General features: G+C 42.6%; 1 protein-coding gene across 3 annotated transcripts; it reads left to right on the top strand.

Moving 5' to 3' along the window:
- The first annotated feature begins 922 nt into the window (after window positions 1-922).
- On the top strand, window positions 923-23,193 carry DDB2 (damage specific DNA binding protein 2). Of its 3 annotated transcripts, XM_065882287.1 has the most exons (10): window positions 923-1,274; window positions 2,411-2,544; window positions 2,954-3,145; window positions 18,373-18,518; window positions 19,791-19,890; window positions 19,983-20,160; window positions 20,489-20,631; window positions 22,137-22,301; window positions 22,448-22,493; window positions 22,795-23,193. In XM_065882287.1, the coding sequence occupies exons 1-10, from the start codon at window positions 1,148-1,150 to the stop codon at window positions 22,842-22,844; spliced, it is 1,281 nt and encodes a 426-aa protein (XP_065738359.1). In that variant the 5' UTR covers window positions 923-1,147; the 3' UTR covers window positions 22,845-23,193. The 3 variants fall into 3 exon arrangements, with proteins under 3 accessions (XP_065738359.1, XP_065738360.1, XP_065738361.1); XM_065882288.1 differs by lacking the exon at window positions 2,954-3,145 and having other exon boundaries at window positions 1,148-1,274; window positions 22,795-22,844; XM_065882289.1 differs by lacking the exons at window positions 18,373-18,518; window positions 19,791-19,890; window positions 19,983-20,160; window positions 20,489-20,631 and having other exon boundaries at window positions 1,148-1,274; window positions 22,795-22,844.
- Window positions 23,194-23,266: the final 73 nt, after the last annotated feature.

Below are 23,266 nucleotides of genomic sequence, written 5' to 3' on the forward strand. Positions count from 1 at the left end.
GGTCTGAGTAAGGGGGAGAGGGCAGCTTGCTTCTGTATCACAGCTCTGAAAACACAGCCCTTTCCCCTGCTGGCTGCCATTTCTAACACCCTGAGCTGATCTTCCCATCAAGAAAGCTTTTTCCAATTTTTCTTTTGGAGCAATCATTTCTTTCCAAGAGTTATTATTTCTTTTGGCACTCTCTTCTCTCTACCTGTCTGAAAGCTCCTTGAATGCAGGATCTACCATTAATGCAGTTTTGTCTCCTGTCACTCTCCCAAAGCACCTGGCACCTGACTTAGACGGTGGAAGGAAAGGACCAGCAGTTCCAGACCAACCCCATCTCCTGCCTGGCTCGACGCAGAAAGCGGGGTGCATCAGAGCTGTCTCCTGTCGGGCCGGGTGGGACGCCTATGAGGCTCACTGCAATGGCCTTTGGCACAAGACCTCAGCCTGGGCAGTTAGCCGCACGCTCTCCGGCCCATCATCACTGCCCCGGATTGCTCCTTAGGAGGACACTAAGCAGGTTTGGGGAAACTTTAATTAAAGGCTGCGAGTTTCAACCACTCTCCACAGAGACGCTGGGATTCGTCAAAGCTGGAGAAGTATAAGCAATCGACATCGACCGCAAAGCCAGCAGGCAGAAACTACCTCGGTTTCCACCTCCGGGATGCGGTTTGCTTTCTACAAAGCCTACTCACGCCAACTGTACGGATCAGCCAATCACACAACCCGAGGGGGCGTGGTCGCCAAGTAGAAGGTGGAGAAGGCGGAGCCGAAGCCTTGATTAGCATCCGGTCTGGGGCGGGGGGCGGGGCCCAGAGGCCTGGCAGCGCCGCGTCTGAAGAGGCTTCAAGTTGCGAGGCCGAGCACCAACGGCCATGTTTATTTCTGGCAGGTCAGCTGACTTGGACTAACTCAGGGCCAACACGTAGGCGGTATCCCTTTTCTCTGGGGAGCGGATGAGGCCCTCCCCTCACACACTTCCCATCTCCCCGCGCGCGCCCCCGCCTTGCCGGTGAGCCTGTTTGGCGGGAAGTTGGCTTAGGTGGCCTACCTGTGGCTCAGCGGGTCCTGTGGTCCCCGCCTTGTTTTGCCCCAGAAGCTTCTCAATCTTTCGTCGGTCATCTCGGCATAAGGCATAGTACCCCTTCGCACGGAGGACGCCATGGCTCCCAGGAAACGCCCAGAAACCCAGAAGACCCCCGAGGTGGTTGTGCGCCCCAAGAGCAAGAGGAACAGAAGCCCCTGGGAGCTGGAGCCCGAGGCCAAGAAGCTCTGTTTGAAGGGCCCCGGTACTGCCTGCGCCTGCTGCTTTAATTAATTCCGCCATTTGGGGTTCTCACACAGGAGGCTGGAGTGGGGGGTGGGTGCGCCTGGGTCCCTGAGGCTGTCCCAAATTATGAACGCCTCAGGCTGTGCATTTTGTCTTCAGGTCCTTTGACACCTTAGAGCTTGGGCTTAACCTCCCTCAGGTGACAGGAAGAGGCAGATGAGCTCCATTACAACAGACACAACGGACTTTTCAAATTCCTTGTTTGTACCAGAATTTTTACACACTGAGGACTACTACTTTGCCTAGTGGTGTGTGTACTTAATTTCTCTAGTCACGATTGCTAGCTGTATGTCCTTGGTTTAACTGCGGAAACCCTCCCATTTCCCTCCTTCCTTCCTTGGAAAACTCATTCTTAGGGGTTTATTGGGGCTTGAACCTGGGGCTATAAGGAATGTAGGGAACTCAAAAGACAGGGGGTTGTTGATGAAGTGTTTTTTTTGTTCATGAGAAGAAAGAATTGGTTGTCACGAGGCGGGATTCATAGAGATCAGGTCCTCAAGTACATGTTGGTAATCCAGAGTTGCTTTATTCCTATTCTAGGTGGGTCTACCTTCCCAAAAGTAGCCTAGCCAATTTAGCGCCACACCGGACCCTATGGATCCTGCTGGTTTTAAGGAGAAGAGGTTGGACTTAGGGCCAACCACTGGTCACCTCTACATTATTTTAATATAGGATTTAAAGAAACTGCTTTTCCCAAAAAGTCACTTCTGTGCTGTCCTAAAATCTTTTTATTGTGCTTTATATGTAACTTTTAAATTGTCACCCAACCCCATCACTAGTTCTCCAGCCCAAACTGGGAAGAGTTCTGCAGTTCTCATGTGTTTCTTTGGCTCAGTTCTCAGGAACCCTGCAAGATCATAGTTTCACTTCAGAAGTACTAATTCGGGGAATGTTTTTTGGAAGGGGCTGAATTCCTACTCACTATTTATTTGTTGTGCTGGGTGAGACTGAGCAGAACGTGGAAAAACCTTAGGAGATGATAAGAGAGATTGTCTATGCCGAAAGAAGAAACAAGGCTTTCTTTTTGGGATGTTTCAGCAGAAAAATCTTTGAGTGAGATTGGAGCGGAAAATATGTGTCTGTTCTGCTTGGCAGGTCCTAGCAGAAGATTTGACTCAGGCTGCCTTTGGGCGGGGTTGGCTAGCCTGCGGGTCCCGCCACCATGCAGCATCGTCAGGGCCCTCCACCAGCATAAGCTGGGCACAGCTGCCTGGCCATCACTACAGCAGGTGAGGCGTTTCCTGGCTGAAGAGCTCAAGGGTTTGCATGGTGCCTTTTTTTTTTTTTTTTTACTGCTGGATGGTCCAAAATTAGATGCTGGGTTGGTTCAGTGGGTCGTCGGAGTGGTCAGATCACCCCCATCTTGTTGACTACTGGGCACTCAGCCATGTAGAAGTGCCCGCTGGGCGCTCAGCCATGTAGAAGTCCTATGCTGCAGGGTGTCCCAGCAGGAATGCACCCTGCCTCCTTGCTTTCCATGATTAGGTCATGTATATTGCAAATATTTTTATGCACAGAGTCAGGCAGTTATTTTTCCTTTAGTGGGAGGACCTGACACCACTTAGCTATGCGGGAGTCAGAGATTGGCGATTTACCCTTATGTTTTAATTCAACTTAATTTTTTTCTCTCTGTATCAGGGTCTCCAGCAGTCCTTTTTGAACTCTCTGGCTTCTTACCGGATATTCCAAAAGGCTGCCCCTTTTGACAGGAGGGCCACATCCCTGGCGTGGCACCCAACTCACCCCAGCACCCTGGCTGTGGGTTCCAAAGGGGGAGATATCTTGCTCTGGAACTTTGGCATAAAGGACAAACCCACCTTCATTAAAGGGGTGAGCAGTTCCCTGTGCCAGACGATAGTGCTGAAGAAGTGTGTGTTGAAGGGATGAAAAGTCATCCGGTAACAAGGAGATAATTGGGATCAAAAATAACTGGGGGTATTTTCAAACAAGTCAATGGTGATGATACTCAACTCTTTATTGAACGCCTGCCCTTAAAATATTAGGAAGTATGAAATATTGATCACCCTCGTAAATCACCTAGAATCTAAGCCCTTTCTTACCTCCTTGACCTCATCTTGTACTACTGTCTTTCCTCATTTCCTATGCTTTAGCCATACTGGCTATTTCTCTTCCTGGAGCTGAGTCTTTGCACTTGCTGTTCCCTTTGACTGGAGTGCTCTTTCCCATGGTTTTCTCATGGCTGGCTCCCTCTTATCATTCAGGTCTCGGCTCAATATATTTTTTCAAAAAGGCTATTACTGACCACTCTGCCTAATCACTGATGGCTCCCTATCTCATTATCCTGCTTCACTTTTCCCCCACAATGTTTATCAATATCTGAAATGTTTTACTTATTTGTATGTCTTTACCCACTGGAAGGTAAGCTCCATGATGGCAGGGACCTTGTTTTTCTGATTTACCACTGTATCCCCAGTACCTAAAACAATGTTTGGCCTAGATAGCTGCTTTGTATTTGTTGAATGAATGAGGGGCTTGGAGTATAACTGGATAGGTGGGATGTCTCCCGACAAGATAACTAACAATACAGCAGTACAGATGCTAAATGCTACATACAGAACATGAGAGAAGGAAGAACCTCTTGTGAATTAGAGTCAATAGAGGTTTCATAGATGAGTGAGGAGTGAGGAAGAACAATATTTAGATAAATGGAGAGAAAAGGAGGAAAGGCAGAGTGTGTTTGGGGCAAGGTTTGGCATAGAGCTTTTTAGGGATGCTCTTAATTGTGCTAGTGTTTGTCATCAGTCGCTGAGGGGTGAGGGTATTGGCCCCTCCACCAAAGACAAGACTGTTAGCTTGCCCAGCTGGGGACTGACATTGGAGGGCTATACTGTGAAAGATGATGCTCTGGGTTTAGAGCAGGAGCCACAAATTCACATGCGTAAAGAAGCCAGACAGATAAAAGAATGATGTAGGGTGGTGGTTAGTGGTAAATTGGAGATGGTTGACAGGTGAGAATCTAGGTCCTGAGGTATCAGATCTGATTTTTTCAAATGAAGACTGAAATGTTGTGACTTTAAAAAATTGTAATGAAACACATATAAAATTTACCATCTTAACCATTTTTAAGTTTACACCTCAGTGGCTTTAAGTACATTTACATTCTTGTGTAACCAGTCTCCAGAAGTTTTTCATCTTGCAAAACTGAAACTCTGAAGCCATTAAACACTAATTCCCCATTCCTCCTTCCCTCCAGACCCTGGCGACCACATTCTGCTTTCTGTCTCTATGATTTCGACTAAGTATCTCATACAAGTGGAATCAGACAGTATTTGTCCTTTTGTGATAGGCTTATGTCACTTAGCACAGTGTCCTCAAGTTTTATCCGTGTTGCAGCACGTGTCAGAATTTTCTTCCCTTTTAAGGCTGAATAATATTCCACTGTATGTATGTACCACATTTTGTTTATCCATTCATCTGTTGATGGACATTTGGGTTGCTTCCACCTTTTGGCTTTTGTGAATAATGCTGCTGTGAACACGGTTGTACAGATATCTCTTCGAGCCCCAGCTTTCAGTTCTTTTGGTTATGTACCCATAGTGGAATTGCTGGATCACATTGGGACTCTATTTTTCATTTTTTGAGGAACCACCATACTGTTTTCCATAGAGGCTGTACCATTTTACATTCCCGCCAACAGTACTCAGGGGTTTCAATTTAAAATATCCTGGTTTTTAATGTTGGGAACTAAGTGAAATTGAACATGCTCTGTAGCTAAACAAAACACATTTGTGAACTGGATTCTGCATTAGCTCACTGTTTTTCTACCTCAGGTTTAGAGGCCAGAGGTACCAGGATGAGTTCTTTTAAGTGGAGGGTTTGGAGAGCAGCTCATCAGAAAAGGCCGGGTTAGGCAGGCTTGAAGATTAGGATTCAAGGTATGAGATCAGTGTTCAAGAAAATAAGTGCCTGAAGCCCAAAGAAAGGCAGCCAGGGGATTACTTGGTGGTCTGTCTACCCAGCTGGTGAGACAGGTGACCCCCAGGAGGGGTAGCTTTAAGTTGAAGTCAGAACCCAGAGCTCAGGCAGGAGGAGATTGGTTTTTTTCCTAGGCATCCAGGACATGGGAATAGAGAACTTTAAGAAACAGCCTAAGAGTGTCCTAGGGGAAGAGTTTCCTGACAAAAAGGGGAATGATAACTGCTTTGAACTTGTGTCAGGCTGAAGCTGCTTTTGGTTTATATCACCCTTTATTATGATGTGCATTTAAGTGAAGTTTCCTTACACACTGTTGTGGAGATTGGTCTGGGCATTTGAACTCTGTGACTAGTAGGGAACTAGGTTGTAGCAGGAGAAGGGTAGGTGGTCTGGAGAACTGTCTGTTTTTACTCCCAGGAACTGACAGCAGAAAGTTGATTTGAGACCAGTGACTGAGGGAGCAGCAGTGCTTCATTTTGTCATTTCTTTAGTCATCTGACCTTGGCTCTGATCTTAATCTTTCAGGCCCTTGGCAAGGGGACATGTATTACATTTTCAAAATGAAGATTATTTTGTTCTCATTGTAAAAATGACCTGTGCTCATTGTAAGAAATTCAGGCAATACAGAAGAAAGTATAAAGAATAAAGTAACTATTACCTGAAATCCCCATTTGAGGCATCTTTATGTGCGTGTATATACTGTTATACACACCCGTTCTTCTACTTATATTTTTATGTAAATATTCTATCTAGAATCTGTTGTATTTTACTTATTAGATCATATCCTAGTTTAGTCATCTTGTACCAGATGACGACCACTTAAAAATATCTTATTTCCTGGACTTCCCTGGCGGTCCAGTGGTTAAGACTCCATGCTTCCACTGCAGGAGACGTGGGTTCGATCCCTGGTTGGGGCACTAAGATTCCCACATGCTACTGGACATGGCCAAAAATAAATAAATAAAATTTAAAAATATATATCTTATTTCCTTTTTTTGGTAATGCCTTTGGTTTTGGTGTCAGGGTAATGTAGACCTCATGTAAAGAGTTGGGAAGTATTCCCTGCACTTGAATTTTCTGGAATAATTTGTATAGAATTGGTACTATTCCTTTCTTAATTAATAGCATTCACTAGTGAAGCCATCTGGGCCTGGAGTTTTCTTTGTTGGAGGGTTTCTAACTATATATTCAATTTCTTAATAGATACAGGGCAATTTAGGTTATCTATTTCTTCTTGAAGGAGCTTGGTAGTTTCTTTCAAGTAATTTGTCCAGTTTATCTAAATTTTTGAATTTAGTGATGTAAAGTTGATCATAGTATTCCCTTATTATCCTTTTAATATCCATAGGATCTGTAGTAATGTCCTCCCTCATATTTCTTTTTTTTTTTTTTTTGCGGTACGTGGAGCTCTCGCTGCTGTGGCCTCTCCCGTTGCGGAGCACAGGCTCCGGATGCGTAGGCTCAGTGGCCATGGCTCACGGACCCAGCCGCTCCGCGGCATGTGGGATCTTCCCGGACTGGGGCTCGAACCCGCGTCCCCTGCATCGGCAGGCGGACTCCCAACCACTGCACCACCAGGGAAGCCCCCTCATATTTCTTGATATTGGTAATTTGTGTCTTCTTTTTTTTTTTTCCCTAATCAGTCTTGTTAGAGGATTATCAATTTTGTTGATATTTTCAAAGAACCAGCTTTTAGTTTCATTGATTTTTTTTCTCTGTTGTTTTTCTGGTTTCTTTTTTGTTGACTTTTGTTGTATTATTTTCTTTCCTATGCTTACTTTGGGTATAATTTGCTTTTCTTTTTCTGGTTTCTTAAGATAGAAACTTGAATTGTTTACTTGAGACCTTTCTTTTCTAATATAACCATTTAATGCTATACAGTTCCCTCTATTTCTTAACTGCATCTCACAGATTTTGTTGTGTTTTTGTTTCCATTCAGTTCAAATTATTTTCCAAATTCTTTTTTTTTTTTTTTTTTTTTTTTTGCGGTACGTGGGCCTCTTACTGTTGTGGCCTCTCCCGCTGCGGAGCACAGGCTCCGGACGTACAGGCCCAGCAGCCGTGGCTCACGGGCCCAGCCACTACGCGGCACGTGGGATCCTCGCGGACCAGGGCACGAACCCATGTCCCCTGCATTGGCAGGCAGACTCTCAACTACTGCGCCACCAGGGAAGCCCCCCAAATTCTTTATGATTTCTTCTTTGACCTATGGGTTATTCTGAAGTATTTTGTTTAATTTCCAAATATTTGGGCACTGTTGAGATACCTCCCTGTTATTGATTTCTAGTTCAATTCTGTTACGAACAAAAGACATTTTACGTGATTTCCAGTCATTTTACATTTTTTATTTGTATTTTGGCTGAGCATACGGACTATCTTAGTGAGTTTTCCATATGCATTTGGAAAAAAATGTGTATTCTGCTGTTTTGGGGTGAATTTTTTTTTCCTTTTTTTTCCTGTGGCTGCACTGCGCAGCATGTGGGATCTTAGTTCCCTGACCACGGATAGAACCCATGCCGCCTGCAGTGGAAGGATGGAGTCTTAATCACTGGACTGCCAGGGAAGTCCCTGTTTTGGGGTGAATTATTCTCTAAATGTCAGTTAGGTTAAGTTGGTTGATAGTGTTGTTTAAGTATTTTGTATCTTTTTTTTTTCTTAATATTCTGTATCCTATAAGATTTTATGTCTCCTCAGTTATTGAGAGAGGAATATTGGAATCTTCAACTATAAAATTGTGGTTCTGTCTATTTTCCTTTAGTGTTTGCTTCAAGCATTTGGAAACTCTGTTATTAGGTGCTTACACGTTTAAAATTATGTCATTTTGATGAATTGACAACTTTGTCATTGTGTGATGTCTCCCTTTACCTCTGGTAATATTTCTTGTTTTGAAATCTTTGTTTGATATTAATGTAGCCACTGCAGCTTTTTTATCATTAGTATTTGCATTGTATATCTTTTTTTTCATCCTTTTATTCTTAATGTATTTGTGTATTTGTATATAAATGAGTTTCCTGTAGATAGCATGTAAAAAAAAATCCAATCTGGGAATTCCATGGTGGTCCAGTGGTTAGGACTCCTAAAACTAATACAGTGTTATATGTCAATATCTCAGTAATTTTTTTAAAAATTTCATTTAAAATAAAGTTAACCTGTGGGAAATTCCCTAGTGGTCCAGTGGTTAAGACTTGGTGCTTTTTGTTATAAAGCAGAAGCTAACACACCATTGTAAAGCAATTATACTCCAATAAAGATGTAAAAAAAAAAAAAAAAAAAGACTTGGTGCTTTCACTGCTGAGGGCCTGGGTTCAGTCCGTGGTTGGGGAACTAAGATCCCACAAGCCACATGGTGGCACAGCCAAAAAACAAAAAAATCCAATCTGACAATCTCTACTTTTTTTTTTTTTTTTTTTTTGTGGTATGGAGGCGTCTCACTGCTGTGGCCTCTCCTGTTGCGGAGCACAGGCTCCGGATGCACAGGCTCAGCGGCCATGGCTCACGGGCCTAGCTGCTCTGCGGCATGTGGGATCTTCCCAGACCGGGGCATGAACCCATGTCCCTTGCATCGGCAGGCGGACTCTCAACCACTGCGCCACCAGGGAAGCCCCAAATCTCTACCTTTTAATTGGAGCATTTGACCATTTACATTTAATATGACTATAAATATGATTGGGTTTAAGTCTGTTATCTTATATTTCTATTTGTCCCATTGCTTTGCTCCATTTTTATTTTTTTCTTGTCTTCTTTTTGGTTGAGTACTTTTTATGATTCCATTTTATCTCCACTATTGGATTATTAGTTACACTTCTTTTCCTTTCTCTTTTCTCTCTTTTAGTAGTTGTTCTTGGGTTTATAATGTACATCTCTTTTTTTTTGACCACACAGCTTGTGGGATCTTAGTTCCCTGACTAGGGATTGAACCTGGGCCCTTGGCAGTGAAAGTGAGGAGTCCTAACCACTGGACCACCAGGGAATTCCCCACAATGTACATCTTTAATGTAAGAGAGAACCTTCAAATAATGTTATACCACTTCACATGTATTGTAAGACTCTTACAACTATATATTTACTTCTGTTTTCTCCCTTCTGTCATTGTCCTACATTTTACTTCTACATATGTTATAAACCCTACATTTTTATTTTTGCTTTACACAATTATCTTTTTGTTTGTTTTTTGTTAAATCTTTATTGAGATATAGCTAATATATGATAAACTGCGTATGTTTAAAGTGTACGATTTGATGAGTTTTGACATACGTATACAAGCATGAAACCATCACCACAATTAAAATAATGAACATATCCATCACCCCCAAAGTTTCCTCACACACCTTGGAAATCCATTCCTTTCTTCCCTCTGTCCTGACACCTGAAAACCATTGATCCACTTTCTATCCCTGTTGATAAATTTGCATTTTCAAGGCTTTTATATAAATGGTACCATACAATATATACTCTTTTCTTTTTGGCTTCTTTCATGCAGTATAAATATTTGAGATTCATCTACATTTTTGCATGTATCAGTAGTATTTTTTTTTCTTTCTGAGTAGTTTTCCAGTGTATCGATATACCACAGTTTATTTATCCATTCACCTGTCGAAGGGCATTTGGACTTTTTCCAGTTTTTGACTGTTGCAAATAAAGCTGCTGTGAACATGCATGTACAAGTCTTTGTGTGGATATATGTTTTCATTTTTCTCGAGTAAATACCTAGTTGTGGAATAGCTGGATTGCAGGGCAGGTATCTTTTAAAGATATTTTTTATTTATTTTTATAAATATTTATTTATTTATTTGGCTGTACTGGGTTTTAGTTGTGGCACATGGGATCTTTGTTGTGGTATGCGGGATCTTTAGTTGCGGCAAGCGAACTCTTAGTTGCAGCATGTGATCTAGTTCCTTGACCAGGGATCGAACGCAGGCCACCTGCATTGGGAGCGTGGGGTCTTAGCCACTGGACCACCAGGGAAGTCCCTAAAGATATTTTTTTAATTTTTAATTTTTTTAAATATTTACTTTATTATTTTATTTTTTTTGGCTGCGTCAGGACTTAATTGGGGCATGCGAGATCTTCGTTGAGGCACACGAGATCTTTCATTGCGGTGCAGGCTCTGTTGTGGCACGTTGGCTTCTCTCTAGTTGTGGCGCTCAGGCTCCAGAGCACATGGGCTCTTTAGTTTTCAGCAGGCAGGCTCTCTCGTTGAGGCGCACGAGCTCTGTAGTTGCAGCGCACGGGCTTAGTTGCCCCGTGGCCATGTGGGATCTTAGTTCCCCAACCAGGGATCGAACCTGTGTCCCCTGCATTGGAAGGTGGATGCTTTACCACTGGACCCAGGGAAGTCCCAAGATATTTTTTAAATGAGAAAAAAACTTCAATATTTACCCACATATTTGCCATCTCCAGGGCTTTTCATTCCTTTGTATGATCCAGACTTCCTTTTGGTAACATTTTCCATTTTCTTTCTGCTTGAAGAGATTCCTTTAACATTTCCTGTAATGTAGGTTGGTTGGTGAGGCTTTTTTTCCTTTTGTTTGTCTGAGAATGTCTTTATTTTGCCCCCCCTCCGTTTTTTTTTTTTTTTTTGAAGGTAATTTTGCTGGGTATAGAATTCTAGGTTCATAGGACTTTTTTTTTCTTTTAGTACTTTAAAGATAATTTCTGATGCAAAGTTTGCTCTCATTCTTATGTTCCTCTTCATGTGATTCTTCTTTTTTTCTTTTGGCTGCTTTAAAAATGGTCCCTTTGTCATCTAAAGTAATATTCACAGGTTCCAGGGATCAGGGCATGGACATCTTGGGGGACCATCATTCAACCTACTCCAGTTAGCATGGGTCTAAGGCAGCCTGTAGTTTAGATGTGAGTTGACCTCACCCTGAGGCAGTACCCTTCTGAGGACTCTACTCAATGTTCTGTATATTAAGAATTTTTTCATTCTGGATGGTGAGAATACAGACTGTTCTGAGGATTTCTCCTTCTATTCACTTCTGGTGGTTTTACCTCAGCCTTATGTAGTTTCCTTATACATATTTACCCAACAGTATTTACTCCAAGGCCTGAGGGGACCCCTCTGAAAATCTCCAGAATGCTCTCTCTGTATATCTCCCCCTCCAGCATTTTCCCCCACAAATTCTTGCCCTGTTGGCTTTCCCAACTTGTCACCTCAGCTTAATGAGACTATTAGGCTGTTTGGGTCCTCCCTCCCTGTACTGCAGCCTGGATACTCTTTCCAAGCAGTAAGCTGGGACAATTGCAGGGCTACCTCATTTCTTTCCCTCTTGTCTTGTGCTGCCTGTTGCCCAATGTCTGAAAACTCATTTCGTGTATTTTTTCATTTTTTTTAGTTGTGTAAGGCAGGAGGATATATCTGGTTTCTGACACTCCATCATAGCTGGAAGTAGAAATTCATACTTAACTAATTTTAATAGTTTCTCTGAGGATTTAAATTTTTTTCCTACACAGTTTTGTCATCTACAAATAAATGAGAGTTTGAATTCTTACTTTACCATTTTTTCACTTCTTTTTTTGCCTTATTCCATTGGCTAAGACCTCTACTACTTTGTTGAATGTTGGCTATAACAGACATCCTTGTCTTATTCTTTTTTTTTGCGGTATGCGGGCCTCTCACCGTTGTGGCCTCTCCCGCTGTGGAGCAGAGGCTCCGGATGCACAGGCTCAGCGGCCATGGCTCACGGGCCCAGCCGCTCCAGGGCATGTGGGATCCTCCCGGACCAGGGCACGAACCTGTGTCCTCTCATCGGCAGGCGGACTCTCAACCACTGTGCCACCAGGGAAGCCCCTTGTCTTATTCTTGCTTATAGAAGGCTTTTATTTTTTGTCATTAAATAAGGTTTCTGCTACTTTTTATTGTGTTAAGATATACATAACATGAAAATTACCATTTTAACCATTTTAAAGCATACAACTCAGTGGTACTAAGTACATTTACATTGTTGTGCAACCATCATCAATATCCATCTCCAGAACTTTTTCATCCCCAAATAAAACTCTGTACCCATTAAACAATGACTCTCTATTACCCCTCCCCTCAGCCCTACTAATCTGTTTTCTGTCTCTGAATTTGATTATTCTAGGTACTGCATATAAGTGGAATCATACAATAAATATTTGTCCTTTGGGGTCTGACTCCTTTCACTTAGCATAATGTTTTCAGGGTTCATCCATGTTATAGCATGTATCAGCCCTTTATTCCTTTTTGTAGTTGAATAATATTCAATTGTATGAATACACCAAATTTTGTTTCGTCATTCATCTGTTGATGGACATTTGGATTGTTTCTGCCTTTTGCTGTTATGATTCAGCTGCCATGAATGTTCATGTACAAGTTTTTGTTAGAACTGTTTTTAGTTCTTTTGTGTATATACCTAAGAGCTTGTTTGTTTTTAAAACTTGTTTTTAAATACCTTTTATCAGATTGAGTAAGTTCCTCTTTTATTCATAGTTTGCCAGAAGCTCTTATCGTGAATGATAATTGAATTTCATCAAATACTTTTTTGTCTCTTGAGGTCAGCAATGATTTTCTTCCTCTATTCTATTAATGTGGTAAACTACACTGTTTTTTGTTTGTTTTGGTTCATTAGTTATAGTCGATTTTTTCATTTAAATGTTATTTTTTTCACTCTTTTACCTTTACAGTTATATTTCTAGCAAGTGATACTGCTTCTTTTAAAAACTGTGGGAAAAGCACATAACACAAAATGTATCATCTGAACCATTTTTAAGTGCACTAACACTATATTCACATTGTTTTGCAACAGAGTTCTAGAACTTTTTCATCTTGTAAAACTGAAACTGTGCCCACTGAATAACAACTCACCATTTCCCCTTCCCTCCAGCCTTTGGCAACCACAGTTCTACTTTCTGCTTCTATGAGCTTGAACTACTTCAGATACCACTAAGTTTTGGTGGTTTTACGGTTTTACTGTGGCTATGTCAGAGAATATTCTTGTAGGAAGTACACAATAAAGTGTTTGAGTGTGATGGGACATCATGTTGGCAATTTATTATCAAATGGTTCCGGAAAAACAGTTCTTTGTGCTATTCTTGCAACTCTTCTATGAGTTTGAGATAGTTTGAAAATAAAGTTTAAAAAAAAAAGATTGTTTCTTCCTTAAATATTTAGTACATTCACCACTGAAGCCATTAGGATCTGGAATTTACTTTGCAAGAAAGTTTTTAGTTGTGACTCAATTTCTTTAATAGATACCAGGGTATTCAGATTTTTCTTTTTCATCTTCTATCAGTCTGGCAAGTTTGTACTTTTCTAGGAATTTGACTATTAACTCTAAGTTTTCAAATGTATTGGCAAAAGATGGTTTATGATGTCCTCTTATTTTAAAATGTCTAAGATTTATATTGATAATCTTTTCCATTCATTAAATTGGTTATTTGTGCCTTCTTGTTTGGTCATTCTCACCAGGGATTTATCAATTTAATTATATTAGTTTTTTCATGGAACCAACTTTTGGCTTTGTTGATTCTTTCCACAGTGTATTTGTTTTATTTCATTAATTTCTGTTCTTTTTTTTTACTTTCTTTGGTTTTAGCTTCTTGTTTGTTTTACAGCTCCTTGAGATGGATGTTTGAGTCATTGATATTTAGCTTTTTTAACCAGCATTATGAATATGCTCCTATGAGTATCTGCATACAAGTTTTTACATCAACATATTCATTTCTGTTGAGTATATATCTCTTGGGTGTATATATCTCCTGGGTCATATGGTAACTCTGTGTTTAATTTTCTGAGGAACTGCCTGTTTGCCAAAGCAACTGCTCCATTTCACTTTCCCACCAGCAATGTAGGAGGGCTTCAGTTCCTCCACATCCTCACACTTAACTGACAAAAACTGTACATATTTAAGGTGTACCACATGATGTTTTAATACATGTATGTACTGTGAAATGATTACACCATCAAGCTAATTCACATCCATCACCTTACATAGTTTTGTGTGTGTGTGCATGCGTGCTGAGAACACTTATCTACTCAGAAAATTTCAAGTATACAGTACAGTATATTAACTGTAGTCACCATGCTGTACATTAGATCTCAAGAATAACTGAAACTTTGTACCCTTTGACAAACATCTCCCCATTCCCCTCCCCGCACCCCAGCCCCTGGCAACCACTATTCTACTCTCTGCCTTTGTGAGTTTGACTTTTTTAGATTGCACATGAAATTGAGATCATTCAGTATTTGTTTTTCTGTGTCTGACGTCCTCCATGTTCATCCATGTTGTTGCAAATGGCAGGATTTCCCTTTTTTTAAGGCTGAATAATATTCCATTATACACACACACATACCACATTTTCTTTATCCATTCATTCATCAGCAGACACTTAAGTTGTTTCCGTATCTTGGCAATTGTGAATAATGCTGCAATGAACACAGGAGGACAGAACTCTTTGAGAAACTGATTTCATTTCCTTTTGATATACACCCAGAAATGGAATTACTGGATCATATGGTAGTTCTATTTTAAATTTTTTGAGGAGCCTCCATACTATTTTCCATAATGCCTCTACCAATTTACATTCCCATCAACAGTATTCAAGAGTTCCCTCTTCTCCACATCTTGGCCCGCACTTGTTATCGCTTGTCTTTTTGATAATAGTCATTCTAACAGGTGTGAGGTGATATCTCATTGTAGTTTTGCATTTCCCTGATGATTAGTGATGTTGAGCACCTTTTCATATACCTGTTGGCCATCTGTATATATTCTTTGGAAAAATGTATGTTCAAATCCTTTGCCCATTTTTAATCAGATTGTTTTCTTGCTATTGAGTTGTCCAAGTTCCTTATATATTGTTAATATTAACCCCTAATCAGATATATAGTTTGCAGTATTTTCTCCCATTCCATAGGCTGTCTTACAACACTTGTAATTGTCTTTTTGATTACAGCCATCCTAGTGGATGTGAAATAGTATTTCATTGTGGTTTTGATTTGCAATTCCCTAATGACTAATGATGTTGAGCATCTTTTCATGTGCCACTGACTATTTGTATATCTTCTTTGGAGAAATGTCTGTTGAAATCCTTTGTCCATTTTTAATCAGATTGTTTTCTTGCTATTGAGTTGTCCAAGTTCCTTATATATTGTTAATATTAACCCCTAATCAGATATATAGTTTGCAGTATTTTCTCCCATTCCATAGGCTGTCTTACAACACTTGTAATTGTCTTTTTGATTACAGCCATCCTAGTGGATGTGAAATAGTATTTCATTGTGGTTTTGATTTGCAATTCCCTAATGACTAATGATGTTGAGCATCTTTTCATGTGCCACTGACTATTTGTATATCTTCTTTGGAGAAATGTCTGTTGAAATCCTTTGTCCATTTTTAATCAGATTGTTTTCTTGCTATTGAGTTGTCCAAGTTCCTTATATATTGTTAATATTAACCCCTAATCAGATATATAGTTTGCAGTATTTTCTCCCATTCCATAGGCTGTCTTACAACACTTGTAATTGTCTTTTTGATTACAGCCATCCTAGTGGATGTGAAATAGTATTTCATTGTGGTTTTGATTTGCAATTCCCTAATGACTAATGACGTTGAGCATCTTTTCATGTGCCACTGACTATTTGTATATCTTCTTTGGAGAAATGTCTGTTGAAATCCTTTGTCCATTTTTCTTTGGCTGCACTGTGCAGCTTGCCAGATCTTAGTTCCCCAACCAGAGCTTGAACCCTGGGCCACGGGAGTGAAGGCGCCAAGTCCTAACCACTGGACCGCGAGGGAATTCCCTTTGTCCATTTTTAAATTAGCTCTATTTTTTAAATGTATTCTAATTACAATTATTTTAAAGCCTGTGTCTATTAGCACCAATACCTGGATCTCCTGTGAGTGTCTTTCAACTATTGTTTTTTCTCTTAGTTATTGGTTATTTGATATTCTGGATAATTTTAGATTTGATGCCAAATATTGCATATAAAAACTTGTAGAGATACAATTTGAAGTTTTGAGTGCTGTTATTTTCCTCCAGAAAGAATTTCTTTCCTCTGGCAGGCAGGTCAGGTGGAATCAGATCATCTTAATCTGATCAGCGATTGAAATGATTTGAATCTGGACTTCAGTCTTTGTGAGGGATGGTCTGTTTCCAGTTTGCTCTTATTTTCAGGGTTTCGGGGATCCTAACTAAAAGCTGGGTTTTTTCCAAGACCTCTCCTCCTTGACAGGTCTGAACTCCAGTTTTTGCCCCTCTTGAGACGGACAGAACCTCTCTTCAGCTTCTCAGCCACCACTTTCTTATCTGCATACGCCTCAGGAGGAAAAGCAGCATCGAAATGTCGGGCGTACCTCTCTGCTTCTCTTCTCTCTAGGAGGCTGGACTTCAAGTCCTTGATGCCTTGATAGCTCTTCGTTGACTTCAGACTTTCCTTTGAAAACATGCATTTTTTCTGTCTTTTCTAGTTTTTCTTGACAGAAGGTTGGCCTGACACCAGCTAACCCACCATCACTGGAATTGGAAGTCTCAGACATATCTCTTTTTCATATTTTATCCAGGTTTGGTTAGTCCTTCTCAGTGCAAGAGTTGGTCATACCATTTAGCCCACCCTTGCTAGAACGCTCATGCGTTTTACCTTAAATTGTTTACATGTGTTTATTACTAACGCTTTGACACAGGGCCAGTCCTTTTCTTGGAGTAAGTGTTCACTGATTAGGGTTCACCCGGTCTTACATAAACCATATCCATAATGCCTTTTTTATAGGGTCTAGTTTCCATTCCCCAAAAGTGGAGACATAATTTAAAATTAGTTGTGGAGCAATCTGATTGCAGATTCTTTTAAAATTTTTATTACTGTTTCCCACCCTAATTGTTTATAAGTATCTCACCCATGCTTAATTCAACAACTATTATTTTTAGCAAATCATTTTTTTTTTATCAAATCATTTTTATCTAGTTTTTCCAAAGTGTTCATATGGATTTCATAGAAATAACAATAGTCTTTCTTTTTGCACATATTTCATCAGTTTAATTAAATTACATTTGATGAAATGTTTTAAGTGTTTAAAGTTTAAATGTTTAATAAATCACATCATGTAAATTAAATTACACGATTACAATACAAACTACAACTGGCATACATAGGTTTAAGAACAAACACAACTAACCCTTTGTAAGCATAGAACTCAGCTAGTGGGAGCAGATTATCATATAGCAGCAAGGGTTTGGTGAACCGTGGGCATCAGAATGTTTTAGAGAGGGAATGGAAAGTACCAGTTAGTATGCTGATTGAGTTAAGTGGATGTTGTGTAAGAGGCCTTGTAGAACTAAGGCTGGGATAGCAACAGCATACGGGAGAAGTGGAGGAAGAGCCTTGAGGATGTAAAGTTCTTAAAACAGTGCTTGATATATAATAAACACTTAATAAGGTTATGCTACTGATGTCATGATTATTTTCATCATCATTGTCTGAGATGTCTGGAAAAAACAGGAAGGAGCTCAGATCTGACATCAGCCCTCCTAACCCAGCCACTGTTCCAAGCTGAAGCTCTTCTGAAAAGAGCAGTTATATGATAGATTATGGTACATTCACACAATGGAATACTCAGCAATACAATGGGATGAACTATAGATACAGACAGCAAGTTGGATGAAACTCAGGGGCATTACACTGAGTGAAATGAAAGAAGCCAGTCTCAAAAGGCTGCATACCGTATAATTCATTTATATGACAGTCTGTCAAAGGCAAAACTATTGTATAGTGATGGAGAACGGATCAGTGGTTGCCAGGGGATAGGAGTCGGGGGGAGGATGGGACTACAATGGGAGAGCACAAGGGATTTTGGGGGAAGTGACACAACTGTCCTGCACCCTCATTTTGGTGGTGGTTATTCAAATCTATACGTGTGTTAAAATTCATAGAACTGTATACCAAAAACAACAAATTTACTGTATGTTAATTAAAAAGTATGAAATTAAAACTAAAACCTTAAGAAACAGTACTGTGGAGAGCATCCTACTGTCTAGGCATCTAAGCTGGCCTGGCCCCAAGTGCAGTCTGGCTGGCTCTTGTGTCTGAGCGGAGTATGTGCACCCAGGCCTGGTCCTCTTCCTGGGCCGTTGTCACTCACTGGCTTTTTTCTTCCTTGTGTTAGATTGGAGCTGGAGGGAGCATCACTGGGCTGAAGTTTAACCCTCTCAATACCAACCAGTTTTTCACCTCCTCAATGGAGGGAACAACTAGGCTGCAAGACTTTAAAGGCAACACTCTCCGAGTTTTTGCCAGCTCAGGCACCTGCAAGTGAGTAGTTTAACTCAGAGGGGAAAGGGCTTCTAGGCTCTCGGTGTAGTTCTGGCGAGAGCATCCAGGTCCCATTTCTTTCACCCAAACCTGGCACGGGGAAGAAAGGAAAGGTGTTAGCTCCTTTCCACGTTTCCCTCTCTTTCTCAGACGTTTTCTTTAGCTGCTCTTACTCTGGGCCAGGTGGGTTACTGCTTCAGGGAGTGGTTCTGGAGCTTCAGCTCTTCTGTCAGTCATTCCTGTATTAGACTAGACCTTAATTCTCACTGGACAAGTCAACATGGCATTTGCCTAGAAAGCCACTTAAAGCCTGGACCAGGAATGAAGAACTTAAGATTCCATTCCTTGCATTCACTGGGGTGTAATGACCTGACCAGTTCCTTGATGGAAGCTTAAATGGATACAATCATGTCCATAAAGCACTTTGGACTCCCCAAGAGCAAGTGGCTGGAGAAATTACAAAATGCTTGTCACTTTGATTTCTAGCAAGAGACATGACTCTGCTCCCTAAGTATTTGGGGGTGTGGGGGTCTAACTAGCACTGGGCTGCCCCACAGGGGTAAGAAATACAGGAGCAATAGGACAGGTGACAGAATAGACTTACTCTTCCACAAGAAGCCCTCCCCCTGAAAGATGTTTACAAGGGATGCAAAAGGCAGTGTAGCAAGGATTTGAGGGGAAAAAATGTGAATCTGAGCTCTCCTGGCTGGGTATCAGGATCCCTGAAGCACCCTCCAACCCCGTCTCTTCACATCATGTAGTCTGAGGGACAAAAGAGCAAGATACAGCTTCTGAGTTGTGTGTGCCTTTCCCCCTGAATGCTCAGAAGGGGGCAGAAGTTCCTTTCTAGCCAGCTGTGAGGAACAGAGCTGGGCAGTCCCTGTTTGGTGTGTCATATCTCCTTTGGCCCCACCAAGGGTGGAGGGTGAAGGGAGAAAGCAATACCTGAGTCTTCCTCAGGACCCAGGGCTGAAGGGGGCAAGCCCGCCTGGGGACCTTCGTTATGGCTCTGGGTATGGCTGCTTCAGGGACTCTGAGTAGCTGAGGATCCTGGGCCCAGCAGTAACTGGACAAGTTTCTGAGCCCCACCACCCCCATAACCTCTGTGGGGATGGTAGACAAGTCTGAGTGCTCCTCACTGGGAGTCCACGACAAGTTATTCATTCATTCAACAAATATTTATTGACTGTCTAATATACGTGAGCTGCAACAGCGAATAAATGGAACTTGCCTCTGTCCCCAAGAATCTTACAGCACAGTCTCTCCCTCCAGCTTCTGGTTTTGCAGCCTGGATGTGTCTGTCAGAAGCCGAGTGGTGGTCACAGGAGATAACGTGGGGAACGTGATCCTGCTGAACATGGACGGCAGGGAGGTGCGTTCTCTGGAGCCCAGGTCCTCCCCTTCCCTCCCTGACCCCCAGCCTCGGTTCTGCACCCCCCACCTGAACCGAGCTCTTCTCTGCAGCTTTGGAATCTGAGAATGCACAAAAAGAAAGTGACCCACGTGGCCCTGAACCCGTGCTGTGATTGGTTCCTGGCCACAGCCTCCGTAGATCAAACAGTGAAAATCTGGGACCTGCGCCAGGTTAGAGGGAAATCCAGCTTCCTCTACTCGCTGCTGCACAGGCATCCCGTCAACGCAGGTGTGATATACCAGACCTCGTCCTTCCTGCAGACCCTGCTGACCCGACCGCTTCAGGGGTTTTCCCTCAAAGTGTAGAAGCCACTAGGCCAAACCTTTATACCCCTGATAGCATCGGCCAAGCTGAAGTCCTGAAGCCTTTCTGACTCTAGCTGCTCCTATCAGCTGTTGAGCCTCTAGGATGTTTTTGTTCGCAGCCCAGATTCACCTCCCTTCCACCAGTCTCTAGAAAGGAGAGGGAGGGAGGGTGCCCCTGCAAGAGGCCTGTGAGGGCCAGGACAACAGGGGGCCTGTGGTTCCCTGAGCTCAGGGGCTTTTCACTTTGCCAGCTCATTTCAGTCCCGACGGTGCCCAGCTCCTGACCACTGACCAGAAGAGTGAGATCCGTGTTTACTCTGCCTCCCAGTGGGACTGCCCCCCAAGCGTGATCCCACACCCTCATCGTCACTTCCAGCACCTGACACCCATCAAGGTAAGTAATGGAGGGAAGGGAGCTGTGATCATGGGATGGATCAGGTCTACCAGGGTGGGGAGAAGGGGGCAGATGCAGAAGCCTTCAATGCTAGACCTCTTCCTGCGCTGACACAAAGCAATCTCTTATTCTCTGGCTCTCTCTGCACCTTTTGTCCAGCTCTGTGATCCCATTTTGCTGAGTTTTCTTCATGTCTCTTTGAGAAGCTTATTTCCCTGAGTTTTTTCCACGCAGCCCAGCTCTCACTGTGGGCACTTTCTGAGATCTTAACCCTCGGTTCTGCCCTTAGTGTCAGTTACCTGTGTGTGCAGCTGATCTGCAGCCTAACCTTAGCCCTCATTAGCGGCTTCTCTGGCCTCAGTCCCTAAGGCTTACAGTCCTCAAGTCCTGTGATTCTTTCCTGCTCATGCCCCAAGCAGTCTGAACTCTGCCAGTCCTTCTGCTTTACTAGTATATATTCTTTCCTAGAACCACAGCCCCTCTTCAGACCTCCAGATCTCATGCCTGTACTTCTCTAGTCAGTATAGCATAGTTCAGGCAGGCGGACACCCCCGGGGTTAGAATCCTTGAGCAAATTACTCAAATTTTGGATCCCAGTTTCCTGGTCTATAAAAAGCGAATAATGGTATCTGCCTGACAAGGTTGTTGTGAGGATAAATCCTTATACTTAAAGCACATGGCAACGTGCTTAGCGCCTAGTAAGTACTCAGTAAACAGTGATGACTTGGTAGTAGAGTGGCCCCCACATACCTCAAATCAAATCCAAGCTCTCAGTAACATCAGGGTCCTTTAGCAGTTGGTGTTCCCCATTGATCCTTCCTTATCTCCCACTTGGTATCCAGCCAGCCCAACCAACAGCATCCCAGGTGTGACTTATTTGTGACATTTCCAAGCCACTGCCGGTAGCACTTCTTCCTTCCTGCTAACCACGTCTTTTCTCCTTCAGAACTTCCTGGAAAAGCTTTCTTGGGAAAATCCCATCAAGTTCTGTCATTCCAATAGCTGATAGATTTGTTTTGAGCAGGGTGATCTGAGGAACACAGGTGTCCTCCCCTTTTTCAGTCACTAGCCATTTTCTACTCAACTCATTGACATTGATGGAGGAGGGAGAGTAGTGGGATTACTTCAGAACTTATTAGGTCCTATTTGGTTTTGCTTACCGGAGGCTTTTCGCTTTGTTTGTAGGCTTACCTCTTTGGTTCATGTCTGGGTCGGGCTGATGTTAAAACATTTATCAGTTGGTATGATCTCAGGAAATGCAAAGGAGAGAGAAGGCCTGAAGGTGTCCTAAGGGTCAGGGAGGCCAGCTGGGGATTTTAAATTTGCAACAGTAGATGCGCACGCACTTTTTGAAAACCATTCCTGTTGTTTCATGTAGGTCTTATCTCCATTATTAAATTGTTGGCAGTTGTATTAACAAGTGTTGTTAGTGGCAAAGATACTTTTGATGTCCCTCTTGACAGTGTTCTGCGTTTACTCTTGTGACCTGCCTCTCCATCTCCTAGGCAACCTGGCATCCTCGGTACAACCTCATTGTCGTGGGCCGATACCCAGATCCTAATTTCAAAAGTTGTACCTCCCATGAATTAAGGACGATCGATGTGTTTGACGGAAGCTCAGGAAAGATGATGTATCAGCTGTATGACCCAGAATCTTCTGGTATCATGTCGGTGAGGCTTGGGCCCTCAAATAATAATGGGAGGAAGCAGGGATTCACCTTACCTTATTGGATCAAAAACGACCAGAAATTAATCCTTACGTGCCCTTCTCCCAGTACCCTCATTCCCTCCTCATGCTTATCCCCTTGTCTCTGCAGCTCAATGAGTTCAATCCCATGGGGGACACACTGGCCTCTGTGATGGGTGAGTGAATCTCAGGCTGGTAAAGCCCACCCTACTCCCCAAGGTTCAGGGCAGGTTAACCTCCGCTTAGTGCTGCTCCATTCACCCCAGGGTCGTAGTCAGTAAAGATGATGACCAGGGGACAGCGGGCTCTTTGGCCTAGGCCCTCCATCCCTCTTGCTTTGTCTTGGTCACAGCAATGCCTGGCTGCTGCCCAGTTTCCTGGTATCTCCTTACCAAGTCCTAGGTTCCCCACGCCAGCCCCAAGTTTTCAGAGGCTGATAATGGACGGTGCAAGTCAGACTGGTCTCACTCCTCCTAGGTTATCACATTCTCATTTGGAGCCAGGAGGAAGCTGGGAAGCGTAAATGAGAGACATTAATGAAGGTGGGGGCCAAGCAAGGGCTTGGAGCCCCATGGGAACAAGTTCTGCGAGAAGAGGCGGCTTTGTGTTAAAGGGCCAGAGGTATCCGAGTCCTTAGGGTTGGAGCAGGGGCACTGGGACTGCGACACTGGGACTGGGATACTGGCATGTACTGTTCTGGACGTAGCTCCAGAAACTCCAGAGTTGGCGACCCAGCTGCCCCAAGCGTCCTTGCTATATCTAGCCTGGAGCCAAGCTTCTCTTTTCTCCTCTCTGACATGCAGTGGCAGAGGATCAGGTAGTGGTTTTCGATTTGTGTTCACTATTCACATGGCCAATAAAACCATACCCGACTGAGCTTCTGAGTGGGTCTTCCAGCACTGACCTGGTCAAAGGGCTTCTCAGGTCCCCAAAATGAAGAAAAGGCACA

This window comes from Phocoena phocoena, chromosome 8, assembly GCF_963924675.1.
Source record: "Phocoena phocoena chromosome 8, mPhoPho1.1, whole genome shotgun sequence".
NCBI classification, from domain to species: domain Eukaryota; kingdom Metazoa; phylum Chordata; class Mammalia; order Artiodactyla; family Phocoenidae; genus Phocoena; species Phocoena phocoena.

What these genes read in the sequence shown, in the direction of transcription:
- DDB2 (XM_065882287.1), top strand. Translation starts at nt 1,148, where the DNA reads ATGGCTCCCAGGAAACGCCCAGAAACCCAGAAGACCCCCGAGGTGGTT. An exon ending in AGCACCTGACACCCATCAAG is followed by an intron (nt 20,632 to 22,136) that starts GTAAGTAATGGA and finishes TCCATCTCCTAG; the next exon opens with GCAACCTGGCATCCTCGGTA. An exon ending in AATCTTCTGGTATCATGTCG is followed by an intron (nt 22,302 to 22,447) that starts GTGAGGCTTGGG and finishes TTGTCTCTGCAG; the next exon opens with CTCAATGAGTTCAATCCCAT.